The sequence below is a fragment of the Larimichthys crocea genome, chromosome X, assembly GCF_000972845.2.
Source record: "Larimichthys crocea isolate SSNF chromosome X, L_crocea_2.0, whole genome shotgun sequence".
Taxonomy (NCBI): Eukaryota; Metazoa; Chordata; class Actinopteri; family Sciaenidae; genus Larimichthys; species Larimichthys crocea.
Window position 1 is genome coordinate 22690264 of NC_040020.1, and position 12970 is coordinate 22703233.

The following is a 12970-nucleotide window of genomic DNA, read 5'->3' on the forward strand; positions in this document are numbered from 1 at the left end:
CTTGGAGTTATCTTCAAAATAATACAACAGAGATAAAAAAAAAAAGAAAAAGAAAAAAAAAAAGTACAGCCTAAAACATAGCTAAAACAACATTTTTACCATCCCTGTGCAGAAAATGGGATGCAGCAGTACAGGAAGAGGATGTAGAATGAGGGAAATTGTATAATATAACATAATTAGTGTCTGCAAAAAAGGTGCCTACGTAATATGGCAAAGAAAATTAATACAGTTAACTTCAACATATCAATGGAAAACAATACATTTATGTCTACAGAAAATACAGAAAAATGTATTTAAACACAGTAAATTGATAAACAATTAGGAAATGAATTCTACTTATTCTCCTTTATACTTTTACTGACTTTTTAAAAGTCAGATTAAATTAAATCATTTTTTAAATTTTATTTTTTATAGTATGTACTGCATACCTAGAAACAATTTATGGTTTCAAACGTCCTGAGTACAAAGGAAATGCTATGCAGAGAAGGTAGAAAGCAATCCCAGCATTAAAACTGAATATACTGAATATATAACCCTAAGAATGATGTTTTAAATATATAAAGTTGATAGATGTTCTTATATTTGTTTGGCGCTTTTGAACTAAGGTATAAGAAATGTTATGATAACTTCATAATTTAACTCTTAACTCATATGAAATTACTGATCGGATAACATTCACTATCACAGACTACATATTGATATATTCATTAAAAATCTTAGCCTGCCGTACAGCGGCGTTAAAAATATCAACACGGTCCACTGGCGCCACCCAGTGGTGAAAGTCGTCCATCACAGCTGCGCTGCACTTCCGTTCCTGAAGTCAACAAGGAAGTTGAACCGATGGATGAGAAACGACACCGAGCAGCTCCCGCCTCCTCCGTTTTCTCACCGTGAACCTGTCACACATCACCGTCTCTCCGCCGGAGGTTGACCGTGCACCTATCGGTATGGCGATGTCAACATTTCAGAAGGTGACCCTCGCGACGTGTCTCGTGCTGTGCGTCGCTCTGCTGCTTCCCAAAATGCTGCTGTCCCGGGGGAGGAAGGATGCTGCCGAGCGGCCGGAGGGTACGTCACCGTTCACGGCGTCTCTGTGTCCGTTAAAACGTCTGTAGCCGGATGGACGGTGGCGTTTCATATAGAGGACTGAAGCTGCTAATTTCTCAGCCTCTAAGCTTGTGATATAATGCGTGTTTTTGTATTTCAAGCCGCAGTGTCCCCTGCGCATTATTATCGTCCATGCAGTTACATTTTCCTCCCTGAGGGGGGCGCCAAAATACACCGTGACACCTGTTTTAGTTTGTACATATGTAAAACAATGACGGCACGTAAATATAAGCACGGCTGTGTCGAAGTTTATAACGCCAGCATGCAGTAAATGGTTTCCCTTTGTTTTAAACTACTTGTAGAAATATGTAACATTAATATTACAACACCTGTTAAGTGGAATGGTGCCTGCAGTCACGAGTCCCTGTGCTGTTGCCTCTTGTGCAATCACATTACCTGGTTGGAACACTACTTCATTAGGTAACTAAAGTATCTTTACTGATGTAACAACAGAAACACCTGTCACCAGCACCACGGACTGCAGCCCTTAAAGAATGAGCTATATAGTCTTTAAACAGTCTACATAAAAACGAAACATTTGAACCTCCATGAAGGTTTGATTGCAGACCCGTTACACTATTAGTTATAAGTAGGTGTGTCGTTGCAAGAGTTCACTGTCAGTTTGGGTTCTCTAAGATAATGTTAATGAACCTGTCCTTCAGAAACACTTGCCTCTGTTTTGATGGTATTTTCAGACTCCTCAAAGTCCCCTAACCGTCTGGATAAAAAAATATTTCGTCTGCTGCATGTCTACATATTCTTAACTACCAAACTCCAAACTACAGCCTGCAGTGAAACTTTATAACCTTCACTTTAATAAGATTAAATGGCCTCAGGCTGCATTCAACAATTATTTTAATTATCAATGAAACTGCTGATTATCTTCTTGATTAATGGGTTAGTAAGTGTCAGAGTACATCAGAAGTGCCTGAGTCGGTCTCACATTCTGCCCAACTCATCCTGGTGGATAGACTTAAACTCTAAGATAACATCACAAATACTATACGCCCAGAATTAGTCAAAGAGAATGTCTTTACCCATGCAGGTGTTATTGTCAGCATATTCTAGTCTGGAGACACTGTTGTCTGTTTATGCAGATTGGAACGTCAATGGCAGACTATCTATTATGTCTGGGAAGGCAGCAATAGGTCTCTTCGATCCTGGCCACCACAGTGTTGAGATAGACTGGCACCTACTGTTCCCAACCAAAGCCAAACAACTAATACTGCTGAGGACCTCAAGGCCCACATGTGACCTTGTGTAAACTAAGGATAGAAGCTTCCACAACAAACATATGTGCATGGAGAAACATCAATTTTCAAAGTACATCCAGTTTGTGCGTATCTTTTCAAAATGCATGCATGTGTACACAGTGAAGGAACAGCTGTTTAGCCAGTTCTACGCTGTGACAAGTTATCTGTTCTTCCTTAACCACATCCGACTGAAAGAAGTTTCATTTTTCAGTTCTGTATGTTTTGAATGTCCTCGTGACACTTGATATTTTTGAACCATTACTTTTTATCAATAAGTTCTAAATGAAATGTCACATCATCAGTATTGTTCACATAGTTGTAGTAACAGGATATTTATATCATTAGCTTCATTCTAAACATATGACATGATCAAAAGAAGCTGCAGTTTTACAAAATGAGGAACTATTGAAATCACCTGATCATGATGTCTATTTGTGTCAAAGGTTTCTGTTTAAAGGGGAACTGAGCCTGTATATCACACACAGGTATGACGGTGTTGAATGGTGTGTTCTCCTCTCATTATGTATCATCATTATATCACCTTTTTTTTATCATGTCTTAAAGTATAAATAACTCAGCACACCCAAAATAATCACAAAAACATTTTCTACACAGAAGTTAGGTGACAGATTCCTGAACATTTCTTGGTCTAGTTGTGTTGTACTCTGCTGTTATTTATGTTGCGGATGAGTCATGCTCAGTTTTCTGAGCTGATCCGTCTTCTCACACGTCTTCCTCTCCCTGCAGGTTCAGGTCGCCTCCCTCCCATGATGCACCGTCAGATGCCCCCGGAGGGTCGAGGCCAGAGGGCTACGGGGTCCGGCTTCTCCAGAGCCCACAACTCAGAGGCCGTAGCCAGGGCCAAGGGAGCTGGAACAGGGGCGGGAGCTGGGGGCAAATCCAACCTGGCGGGACAGATCATCCCTGTGTACGGCTTCGGCATCTTACTCTACATCCTCTACATACTGTTCAAGGTGAAATGCTGGAGACGCAACACCGCTTTACTTCAAAGTTTGAATTCCACAGACATATGCAACCATATTCCTTTGAATGCAAAAGAAACTTTTTGAAAATTTTGTACTGACCGCTAGCATTGAATGGTCAGATTCTTTTCCTGAATATGTAACTAGAAATGCGCTGATTCATCAGCCAAACATCAGCACCGGTCTCAACCTGACTGACATCGGCATATCGGCAAATCAGATGATATTCACAGATGTCAGCGGCTGATGTGTTGCATCAGTTTTGCAGCGGCTGTTGGTTATTTTCAGCTTGGATATTGGAGAAATAATCATGTCTGTTTTTACAGCACTGGCACAAATTGCACTCAAATACCTTGAGTATGTGCTCAATGCAGCAGCAGCAGCACAGACAGTAAATGACTGTGCAGCTCTGAATCTCACATCCTGGATGAGAAGAGAAATGGAATGAGCTGCACGAGGTCCAGATACTCACAGTGTCTTTCTAGATTTCTTTGTTTCTCTGGCACAAAGGGGCAACAAAAATACTACTGAGCATGGTACTCTGACGAAGAATAATCTTTAGAAGAAGAAAATCATTGTCAGCGTGCAAGCAGTTTAAACACGAGCAGAAACTCAGCTGTGTGTTTGTTGTGATGCTGTTATTGTCTCTTTGTCCCAGATCACGTCTAAGGGGAACAGCAAGCCATCAGAGGGCAGGTTTCCTTCAGTTCGCACTGAGAACATGAAGAGAAAGATTAGTGAGTATCATTTGAGCTCAGTCACACGAGAACTTTCAACACTTCCATCTCATTTCTGTAAAAGGAAGCTCTCTGAACAAGCTTTGAGCTCATTTATTCAGTCTGAATACACTTATCATCACTGAGTTCTGGACAAAAGTGTCAACCGAATGAATGTAATGTAAGTGTTAAGTGGGATAAATACTAGAAATATTACTTATTAACAGTTCTTATTATTGAGCACTCACAATAATTAGGAGCTCAGGGACAAAGAAAACTGTGAATGACATTTCTCTGAATCTGAATTAACTTTAAAAATAGAGAAAAGGATGAAAAAAATCAGTTTAGTGTTGTCAGCTTCAAGTTTCACAATTATTACACAAAGAAGCGCTGGGTACTTTCTGGCATATTGATTCCTGTAAAGCATCATACAGTAAGATGAACTGCAGTCCACCCGTGCTGTGACGGAGAACTTTACGTTTTCCAGATGACTGCAACCGCCTACGTTTTGGGGCGGTGGTCGGTTTGTCAGAGCTCAGCTTGTGTTTAAACTTCTTTTCCCTCCATCACTCTCCAGCTGACTTTGAGTTGGCTCAGCTGCAAGAGAAACTGAGGGAGACGGAGCTGGTGATGGAGAACATTGTTTCCAACGCTCACCACAGTCCTGACAGGTGGGTGTGTGCCTTTGACTGAGGAGACGTTTCATCTGTCTGCCTCCTCCCTCTCCTTTTCCTGACAGGGACGACTTGTTTCATTGAGCTCATCTGTTTATTTTGTTAATTGAATCATGTATCACACATTTAATCTCTTCCACGTCAAAGAAGAACTCGACACTCCCATTTCCTCTCCTCCTAATGATCTCTGATTACTCAGATTACATGAGTTCAAAGTTTCAGAAGTTCATCAGTAGTAGACTCTGGCAGGCTGTCGAGAGCTTTGAGAGCTTCACAATCGTCTTTGACATTTAAAATATGCAAGTTCATTTGTTCTTTCTAACATTATCCTCACACATATCACACTGTTGTGTTCCTGGAAAATTACAAAAGAAAACTCAAAGTGTGGAAGATGTTCAGATTGTTTGGTTTGCTGTCTGTGTTGCAGGGCGAAGAGGGTGACGGCAGATCAAGAGGAGAGTCTCCTGCAGCAGCTGACGGAGATAACTCGGGTGATGCAGGAGGGCCAGCTGGTGGACCAAATGGCTCCGGAGAAGAAGGTCCAGGAGGATTGGGAAGGTATGTGAACGCTGCACGCTGCAGGAATTCAGTCAGATGATCCTTTTCACATCGCCTGTGTTTGCTTTCTACAGCAAACTCTCAAGAGATCTCAAAGTTTCTTCAAGGGATAAAAGCATCATGATACTCTTTGTTATGATTTCTACAAATTCTTTTGACGTTGTCTTTGTATGAAGTGAAACCAGCGGCTTCCCGGATGGCAGGAAGTCAGTTTAAATTAACCAGCGCACACAAGCTGTGATTAGTGGACCAAAAACAAATTTCAGCTGCAGCTAATACTGGAATATTGAGTTTCCAGTTTGATTTTTTGTAGATTATGTCCAGATTTCAGCTGTAGCTACAAGTTCATACACAGAACTATATGATAGATGACATTCACGTTCCACCCGCGTAGAGACATCGATCGAGGAAATGCTGATTAATTAATGACTCATTACATTTCTCTAGTGTCCGCAGATTATCCAGAGAAGCCTCAGCAGTACTGGGAGCATTCCCACTGCTGTTGTCAGCACCACAGTCCACAGACAGAGACGGAGACAGAGACGGAGGCTGAGAGGACACAAACTGATGGAGCCAACCTGGAAAACATTCCTGAGGACGTTACAGGTGGAGCAGAGGATCTGAATGATGCTGTAAGAGAATCGGGTTTTACAGCAGCAAGCGGAGAGGACGCGGAGCCAGAGAGTGATTCAGGCCTAAATGAGAAGGTCCATGAACACAAGGAGGGAGGGCAGGGGGTCGAACTGGGTGTCCCAGAGGAGAACCTCGCCCGAGTCCTGAAGGAGCTGGAGCTCTCGCTGAAGATGACATCCATGATGGAGGAGGAGAAGATGGAGGACCTCACCAGGTCGACGGAGACAGAATCTCCCTGCGGCGCAGTCAGACGGAGGAACAAGAGGAGGAGAGCCAAGAAAGCCTCACACTGACTTCCATCATGACTGTGGTGGTGTGACGGCTTCTTTCTTAAATGTGATCTGACGAGTAGACGCATGAAAAGTCGCTGAATGCATGAAAACGTGTTGCCAGCCTTGTTTATCTTTACATGAAGTGAGTAAGTGAGAAAACGTGTGTGCATAACACAGTTTTATACAGCTAACATGGGCTTCATCCATCAGGGCATCGTTACTGAAACGTGCTCTGCTTATTGAGTAAACTCATCACATTATTTTTATTAAAACTATGGACGTGCTTCCAAGACTCCAGGTCTTATCCTCAAAACACAGACGTCACTATCTGTGAACAAACCCAGTATTAGTCATTTTGTTAGGAGTGTTGAGTTATTCATCGTATTTGATCTGTCAAGGTCTTTTCCTGTAGTTTCTGATTTCATTTATTCACATCAAGTGCTTGAATTAAAGGTGGTTTTAAAATGTCCATATAATAGTAAACTCAGCTGAATCAGGCCACTTTAGACTTGTTTCCAGTGAGTTGTAGCTCATATCAGGACAAATAAAGAAAACGTTGGCACGAACTGCCAATGAAATGCCATTCATTAAGTGGACAATGCACTAATGAAGTTTTATTGTCATTTTTTGGGCCGTTTGTGCCTTTTCTCACCTTTTGTCCTAATACGTTTTTACACTTCATTTAAACTTTCTGCTTCCTGTCTTTATGTCCGAGACGAATTCTTTAAACAAGGACCCTGAATTCCATTTAACACCCTGAGGTGTGAAGAGATCCAATAAATGCGCTGTACTAAATGAACGAGGACAATCTGTTCTTCTCCTCAGTGTTTGTGATGCACAAATCTTGTCTTCTGTTCTGATAACATTTGAAGCTTTTAACTCACCTCCTGTTTTGTGCTTTAAGTTATTTTAGATTTTTACTTTTATAAACTGAATTTATGTATTCACTGTTCAGAGAAGCAGCAGTGTGTGCGTATCCATTTGAATACTTTAAATAACCTGAATAAAATTTTCTGGATCCTCAACTTTCTCCTCATGGCTGTGTGTGATTCATTTTACTCAGGCCAATATTAAAACTTCACTATTCGCTGTAGCACTCATAGCCAATTACAATAGCAGGTGGCAGCACAATTCAAAAAAAGAGTTTATTACTAGCAGAATGGTACATTTACTCATACAAAAGCAACATCACGCTGGTCGATGTTAGCCCAGAATATTTTTGGATGAACAGTTTAGCGAGTGGCACATCACAAGAACAGCCTCCCCCCTCTAAGAGTTACTCTGCTGAGTTGCAGTTAAGCGTCAGGTTGGTCTGGGTTTGTGCCCGCCCTCTCTCATAACAGGAAGTAAACCGACAGCGCCACCTCAGTGCTCCATGGGCTCATCGGGTGCGGCAGCGGGTTCATCTGCAGGCTGGGCGACCTGACGGAAACAAAAGCACGGTTTAGCGCACAGAGTTCAATATTTAGAGTCTAACAGAACATTTGAGGTATTAAATAGATCCATCTCTAAACTTTCATGATCTTAATGCCCTCGTTTATCCACACGCAAAACTGTACGCCACTGGTTATTTAACAAGGAGAGGGAAGGGTGTAAAGGGAGAGCTGGAATTACATCTTACTCGATACAAACTGTCTAACGTGGCCCAAAGCCTGAAGAACAACTCATAGAAATAATTCAAAACTATGTTTACGAGTCCAAACTGGACCCTTTGCAGTACCTTTCTCTGTGGCCTCTCCTCTAGTCCCTCCAGGAACGGGGCAACATCATCATCGTCATAAATGATGAACTCCATGTCCTTCCCCACAATGCCGATTGAAACATTCTGAAAGAACGAGATAAAGGGAGTTCTGTAAACATTTAAAACATGCTTTAAAACGTTTTACTGAATCAGTCACATTTCATAGAAGAGTTTCCTATCACTTGCAATTAAGTTTTCAATAACAATGCACAGACACTGAATTTATTAAAAAATGACATCATCACAAACACAGGCTGGGCACAGTAGGCGTACCTTGGTGGTGAGGTCCTGCTCAGTGGGGAGGGTTTCTCTGAGAGCACGGAGGCCATGCTGGACCAGGTCATTCAGGTTACCTGAGAACAAAACAGTGATCCCGCTCATCAGTCAGCAAGGTGAACACACTGTTTGATACTTTGACCATGTTTGAGAAAAGTGACAGAAAACTGCAATGTGATGAAACCTGCCCTGCAAAAACATGTATGTTCAATATGAGGCTCTTAGTTAAATCAGGTTTCTTCTAAAAATGAATGAACCTGGCTGGTAAAAGAAATGTCATCTTACAGTCTGCAAACTTGTCCATGCATCTCTCCAGGTAGGTGCGAGCAGACTGAGAGCGCGCTCCGATGGACATGGCTTTGCAGTCAAAGTAGTTAGCTGACGGGCAGGTCTGGAAGATATGAGGCCCCATGTCCTGCAAACACACAAAACAAGAGCTTTGGTCAGACTTAGGACATTTATTCTCTCACAGGGGACTAAATGATTCCAGATAAATAAGGACGGTAACATGTTTGAGTGAGCAAACTTACATCATAGCCAGCAATGAGAAGTCCAACACCATAAGGCCTCCTTCCATACCGCTGTGTTGGGATTTGGGTTTCTGAAGGTTCAGTCAAGGGTCACTGCTGCCATTTAGAATTATTTTAGTTCAAAGTTACTCACACTGAAAACTAGTCAATAAACAAACACAAACACACACAGGAAACAAAGCTAACAGGTGAGGATACTGCTGCCGATAAGAGAGACGAGACGTGAGGTGGGGAGGGGCCTGTCGAAGACAAATCTTGAGTCCAAGCACTCCTGACGCATGAAGTTACTATTGGAGACAATCATTTGAGACTTGTTATAATTCGCAGATTCAAGGACGAGCTTCACTGAGACGGTCGAGGCAGCTGTGACTTACCAGAGCAGTCTGGCATCAGCAGTCAGTCCAGCGATGGAGATGCCGATGTGGTTGTCGACGTGGAGGATCTTCTTCTGGTGGGCAGCCAGTTCAGACTGGGCTCTCTACAAAGACATGACAGCACGTTCTAATACTTGTCCTTTGGCTGTCACTACATCCGCATCGTGCATTAGACCAGTGTTCATTTCGTCAGACGAGACGAAATATGTTCGTCAACAAGCCTTTTTTCCTTGACTATGACGAGACGATACAATGTTCTAAAAACACTGACGAAAAATGTGTGTGTACAGTATATGTGCGTTTTTGTTGACGAATAAAAACGTGACGAAAATGTCATGCATGCTTCATCTACTATATAAGAAAAAAAGCAACATCCAGTCTTGCTGTCATGCGTTTGTGCCAGCAGTTCTTTTACTGTAGCAACGTCACGGCCACACGTTTGAGATCCTCTTGCTGCTCTCGCACCTGTGGCTTGAAAACAAACAGCATGCAGGAGAAACACGGCGTACGGACAGCGCAATCATGCTTGAAGCAGAGAAAAAGTCACAATGCCTTGTTTTGGCGGATATGTAGTTTGCTTGTTCTACCTAAAAGACTCACTGACGAACATATTTCATCTCGTCTCGTTGTAGACCTCTATTTAGTGATGGATTTTTCTTTTGAATCGGTCTATTCTTGTTTTGGTGATTTATTAGAACATTTATGTACAGTATATATGTTTTCACATGGTTTTGTTTTTTTTCTTTTGAATTGGTCTATTCTAGTTTTTGTGATGTATTATTATTCAGAACATGTGTTATCTGTACAGTATTTGGTATACTGTGATCTTTTAAGTTTTTATTTCATTTCAATCTGTCTGCTCAGCTATAAAATTAGCTGTAAGTGTCGTATTGTTTTTGTGTTTGTGTGTTGGTGTTTCTAATAAATATAAAAAAATGAAATCAAGTGCTTATTAAGTGTGTATTGAAACAACAGACAAGACACAGTAGCAAAGTTGCTTTGAAGATGAATTCAGGCAATTCAATCAAGACATTTAATTCATGTGGTAGCTGTGGAACACAAGTGAACTGGAATTAATAAACAAAAAAGAATTCCTGAAATAAATAGAAAAAGACTAAAATGTTTTGACTAAAACACCCTGTGTTCATGTTTGACTAAAACTAGACTAAAATTTTGAGACTTTTAGTCGACTAAAATATGACGAACAAAAATGATTTGTAAAGACTAAAAGTGACTAAGACCACGAATGAACTTTGAAACAAGACTAAGACTAAACTGAAAAATGGGTGACAAAATTAACACTGCATTAGACTATATGTAAAGTGTGTGTTGGGTCAACACAGGAGGGAACGGATGTCCACAGCAGCTCAGACAGTTATTTAAAATGTAATAAAGTCAGTTTTAATGAGGCAGACATTGACGAGCGTACCTTTAGTGCGACCAGCACTGCATGAGTTTTGGATTTGAGTCCCACGGTTGCAGAGCCTTGCTTCACCGCCTCCATGGCATACTCGATCTGATGGATACGACCCTGGAGCAACATTTTGTTTACATGTTACAATGAGACATGTCGATGACACACACACACACACACACACACTGTTCAGTCAGACTCACCTGTGGGCTCCATACTGTCACGTCGTTGTCGTACTGGTTGCGAAACTACGGATGAAAACAAGACATGATTTCAAAGTGAGAGTTTTGATCCAGCACAGTTCACACACACAAACACAGGCTGAGCTGAGCTTACGTAGCTGTCCGTCATCATGAGCCGCTTCCTTCACTTACACACCGTCTCTGTCTCTTTTCTGGACTTTTCTAGACTCGGGTTTTAAATTACTACAACAACTGAATAATTCATCATCCCATCTGTGTGTGCGGCCACTCACTCACCAAACAGAAACATGCAACCGGACACGAGCATCACACTTAGCCGAAGCTGTCAGCAGTGCAGATGATTTCACTCAGTCCGTGTGAAAGAAACAAAACAGTGACTGTGCGAAGATTTGCTCAGTCACTGTGGTTTAGTCAGGCTGGATTCACACACACGAGTTATTATCCTGAAGCCAGAGGCCGCTGAGCAGAGAAAACGAAAGTAAAAGACTTCAGTTTGATGCTAACTCCGCCTAGCCGCTTTCCGTTAGCCTGCCAACCATCTCATTAGCACCCCGGGTTTAAATCGGGTGATTTTAATGCGGTACGTGGAAGCAGACAGACTTATTTAGAAACATCGTTGGCTGCGATATCATCCGACAATCATCAGCAGTGAGCCGCTTCTTCACACGCCGTCATTTAGCCGGTGTCCGCGGAGGCTAGCGTTAGCTGGAGCTGTTTTGCTTACTCACAGCGCAGTCAGAGGCTAGCTGGCTAATGTTAGCTCGCTGTGCCTGAACGCACCGCGCGGTCTGTGTGTCCTGATGAACGACGCGACGTGAAAACGGTTTATTTATCGTACAGGCGTGTTATGTGTCGTTGGATTCCTGGACGTAGTTTACATTTCATTCATAGTTACCATCTCTGCGTGTCCAAGTGTCTCCGCTCCTCCGCCTGCGCTGCGATCCTCACTTGATTTATTGTCCTGGAAGAGTCAGTCAGGGAAAACAACAGAGCCCCGATTTGAAATCAGTGATCGATTGAGTGAAGTTGTCCCTGGCTGCAAACTTATGAAATTTTTTTTTACCTTTTGTAAAACCGAACCCGAAAATGTAACTCATTTATTTCATGGTTGCCCATATAGTAGCACATTTTGAAAAGAACTTGAGAACTATATACTGTGTAAAACAAAACAGAAAATCAGCATTTAGGGGAAAAAAACATTATTACTTATTTTAAATACAAAGAAAAGAAAGTATGTATTATTGTCAACCTTTATATTTTATTAGGGAAATTTCACATCCATAAATGTAAATTTCAAGATTCATCATCATCATTAAAGCTATTTTTGATTGAAGTTGATGATTATTTTAAGTCTCTTAAGTTAATTACTAATAAAAAAATGTCTATTCATGCAGATCTTTTAAACCAGTAACCTGTCACTACAGTTCTAACTAGAACTTTATTTAGATGTAAGATTACAAGTTTTATTTCTGCTTTTTTTGTTTTCATGCTCTTTCTTTTTGATCCTTATTATACTATCATGTAACTATGCCGATGCTATGTTACTATTGTACAATGTGAACTAGTATGACTGAATTTATTATTTTTGTTTGTTCTTTAAATAAACTTTGGGAAAAACAACAACTTATCACGACAAAATACTGAACAATCAAAACTATTTCTCTAATCAATAAAGAAGACAAAAAAATTTGATTTTCACTTAAGATAAAATGTCTGCTCATTATACACAATTTACGTTTTTACAGTGTGTGTGAAATTTTTAAGTTAATTTTTAATCATGAAGAAATGTGGATTTTGCAGTTAATGGTTTCATGGTTTGATGGTTTCAACATGTCCTGTCAGGGAGTTTGTGTAAATTTCCAAATAATTGCAAACAAAATGAGTAAAAATATGATTAAAGTGATTACTTTCATTCTACGCTTTATGCACAGTATTACATTATTACAGGGACCAGAGTGCAGCATGAAGTCATTCTCTCACTGCGTCTGTTCATTCTTTTGTCTCTCCTTGCACTGACCACACAGGCGCAGTGTTTGTGCATGAACACTAGGCGGCAGCAATAAATTAGAAGAGGACTCCGATTGTGGACATTGATGAGAGACTCATTTCTGTTGCAGAAAGACGTGAACAGCTCCAGACAGATGGTCAAGTTTTCCTGTGGACAACAGTGATGTCTGTCTCATCTTAGTTGCAGATGTCTTTCCACGTCTGCCAGTGTTCATGAGAGAGAACTCAG

General features: G+C 41.1%; 2 protein-coding genes across 2 annotated transcripts; one reads left to right on the forward strand and one right to left on the reverse strand.

Moving 5' to 3' along the window:
* Positions 1 to 735: 735 nt before the first annotated feature.
* On the forward strand, positions 736 to 7221 carry ric3b (RIC3 acetylcholine receptor chaperone b). Its single transcript, XM_010738664.3, has 6 exons — positions 736 to 1068; positions 3108 to 3334; positions 4002 to 4080; positions 4637 to 4730; positions 5161 to 5291; positions 5739 to 7221. Exons 1-6 carry the CDS (start codon positions 948 to 950, stop codon positions 6215 to 6217), a joined length of 1131 nt encoding a protein of 376 aa, XP_010736966.2. The 5' UTR covers positions 736 to 947; the 3' UTR covers positions 6218 to 7221.
* A 106-nt stretch (positions 7222 to 7327) lies between these two features.
* Positions 7328 to 11752, reverse strand: psma1 (proteasome 20S subunit alpha 1). The gene is made up of 10 exons (XM_010738663.3): positions 11630 to 11752; positions 10735 to 10779; positions 10547 to 10648; positions 9118 to 9221; positions 8942 to 9030; positions 8744 to 8814; positions 8499 to 8628; positions 8211 to 8290; positions 7917 to 8021; positions 7328 to 7618 (listed from the first exon to the last, which is right to left on the reverse strand). Exons 1-10 carry the CDS (start codon positions 11630 to 11632, stop codon positions 7562 to 7564), a joined length of 786 nt encoding a protein of 261 aa, XP_010736965.1. The 5' UTR covers positions 11633 to 11752; the 3' UTR covers positions 7328 to 7561.
* Between the last annotated feature and the right edge of the window lie 1218 nt (positions 11753 to 12970).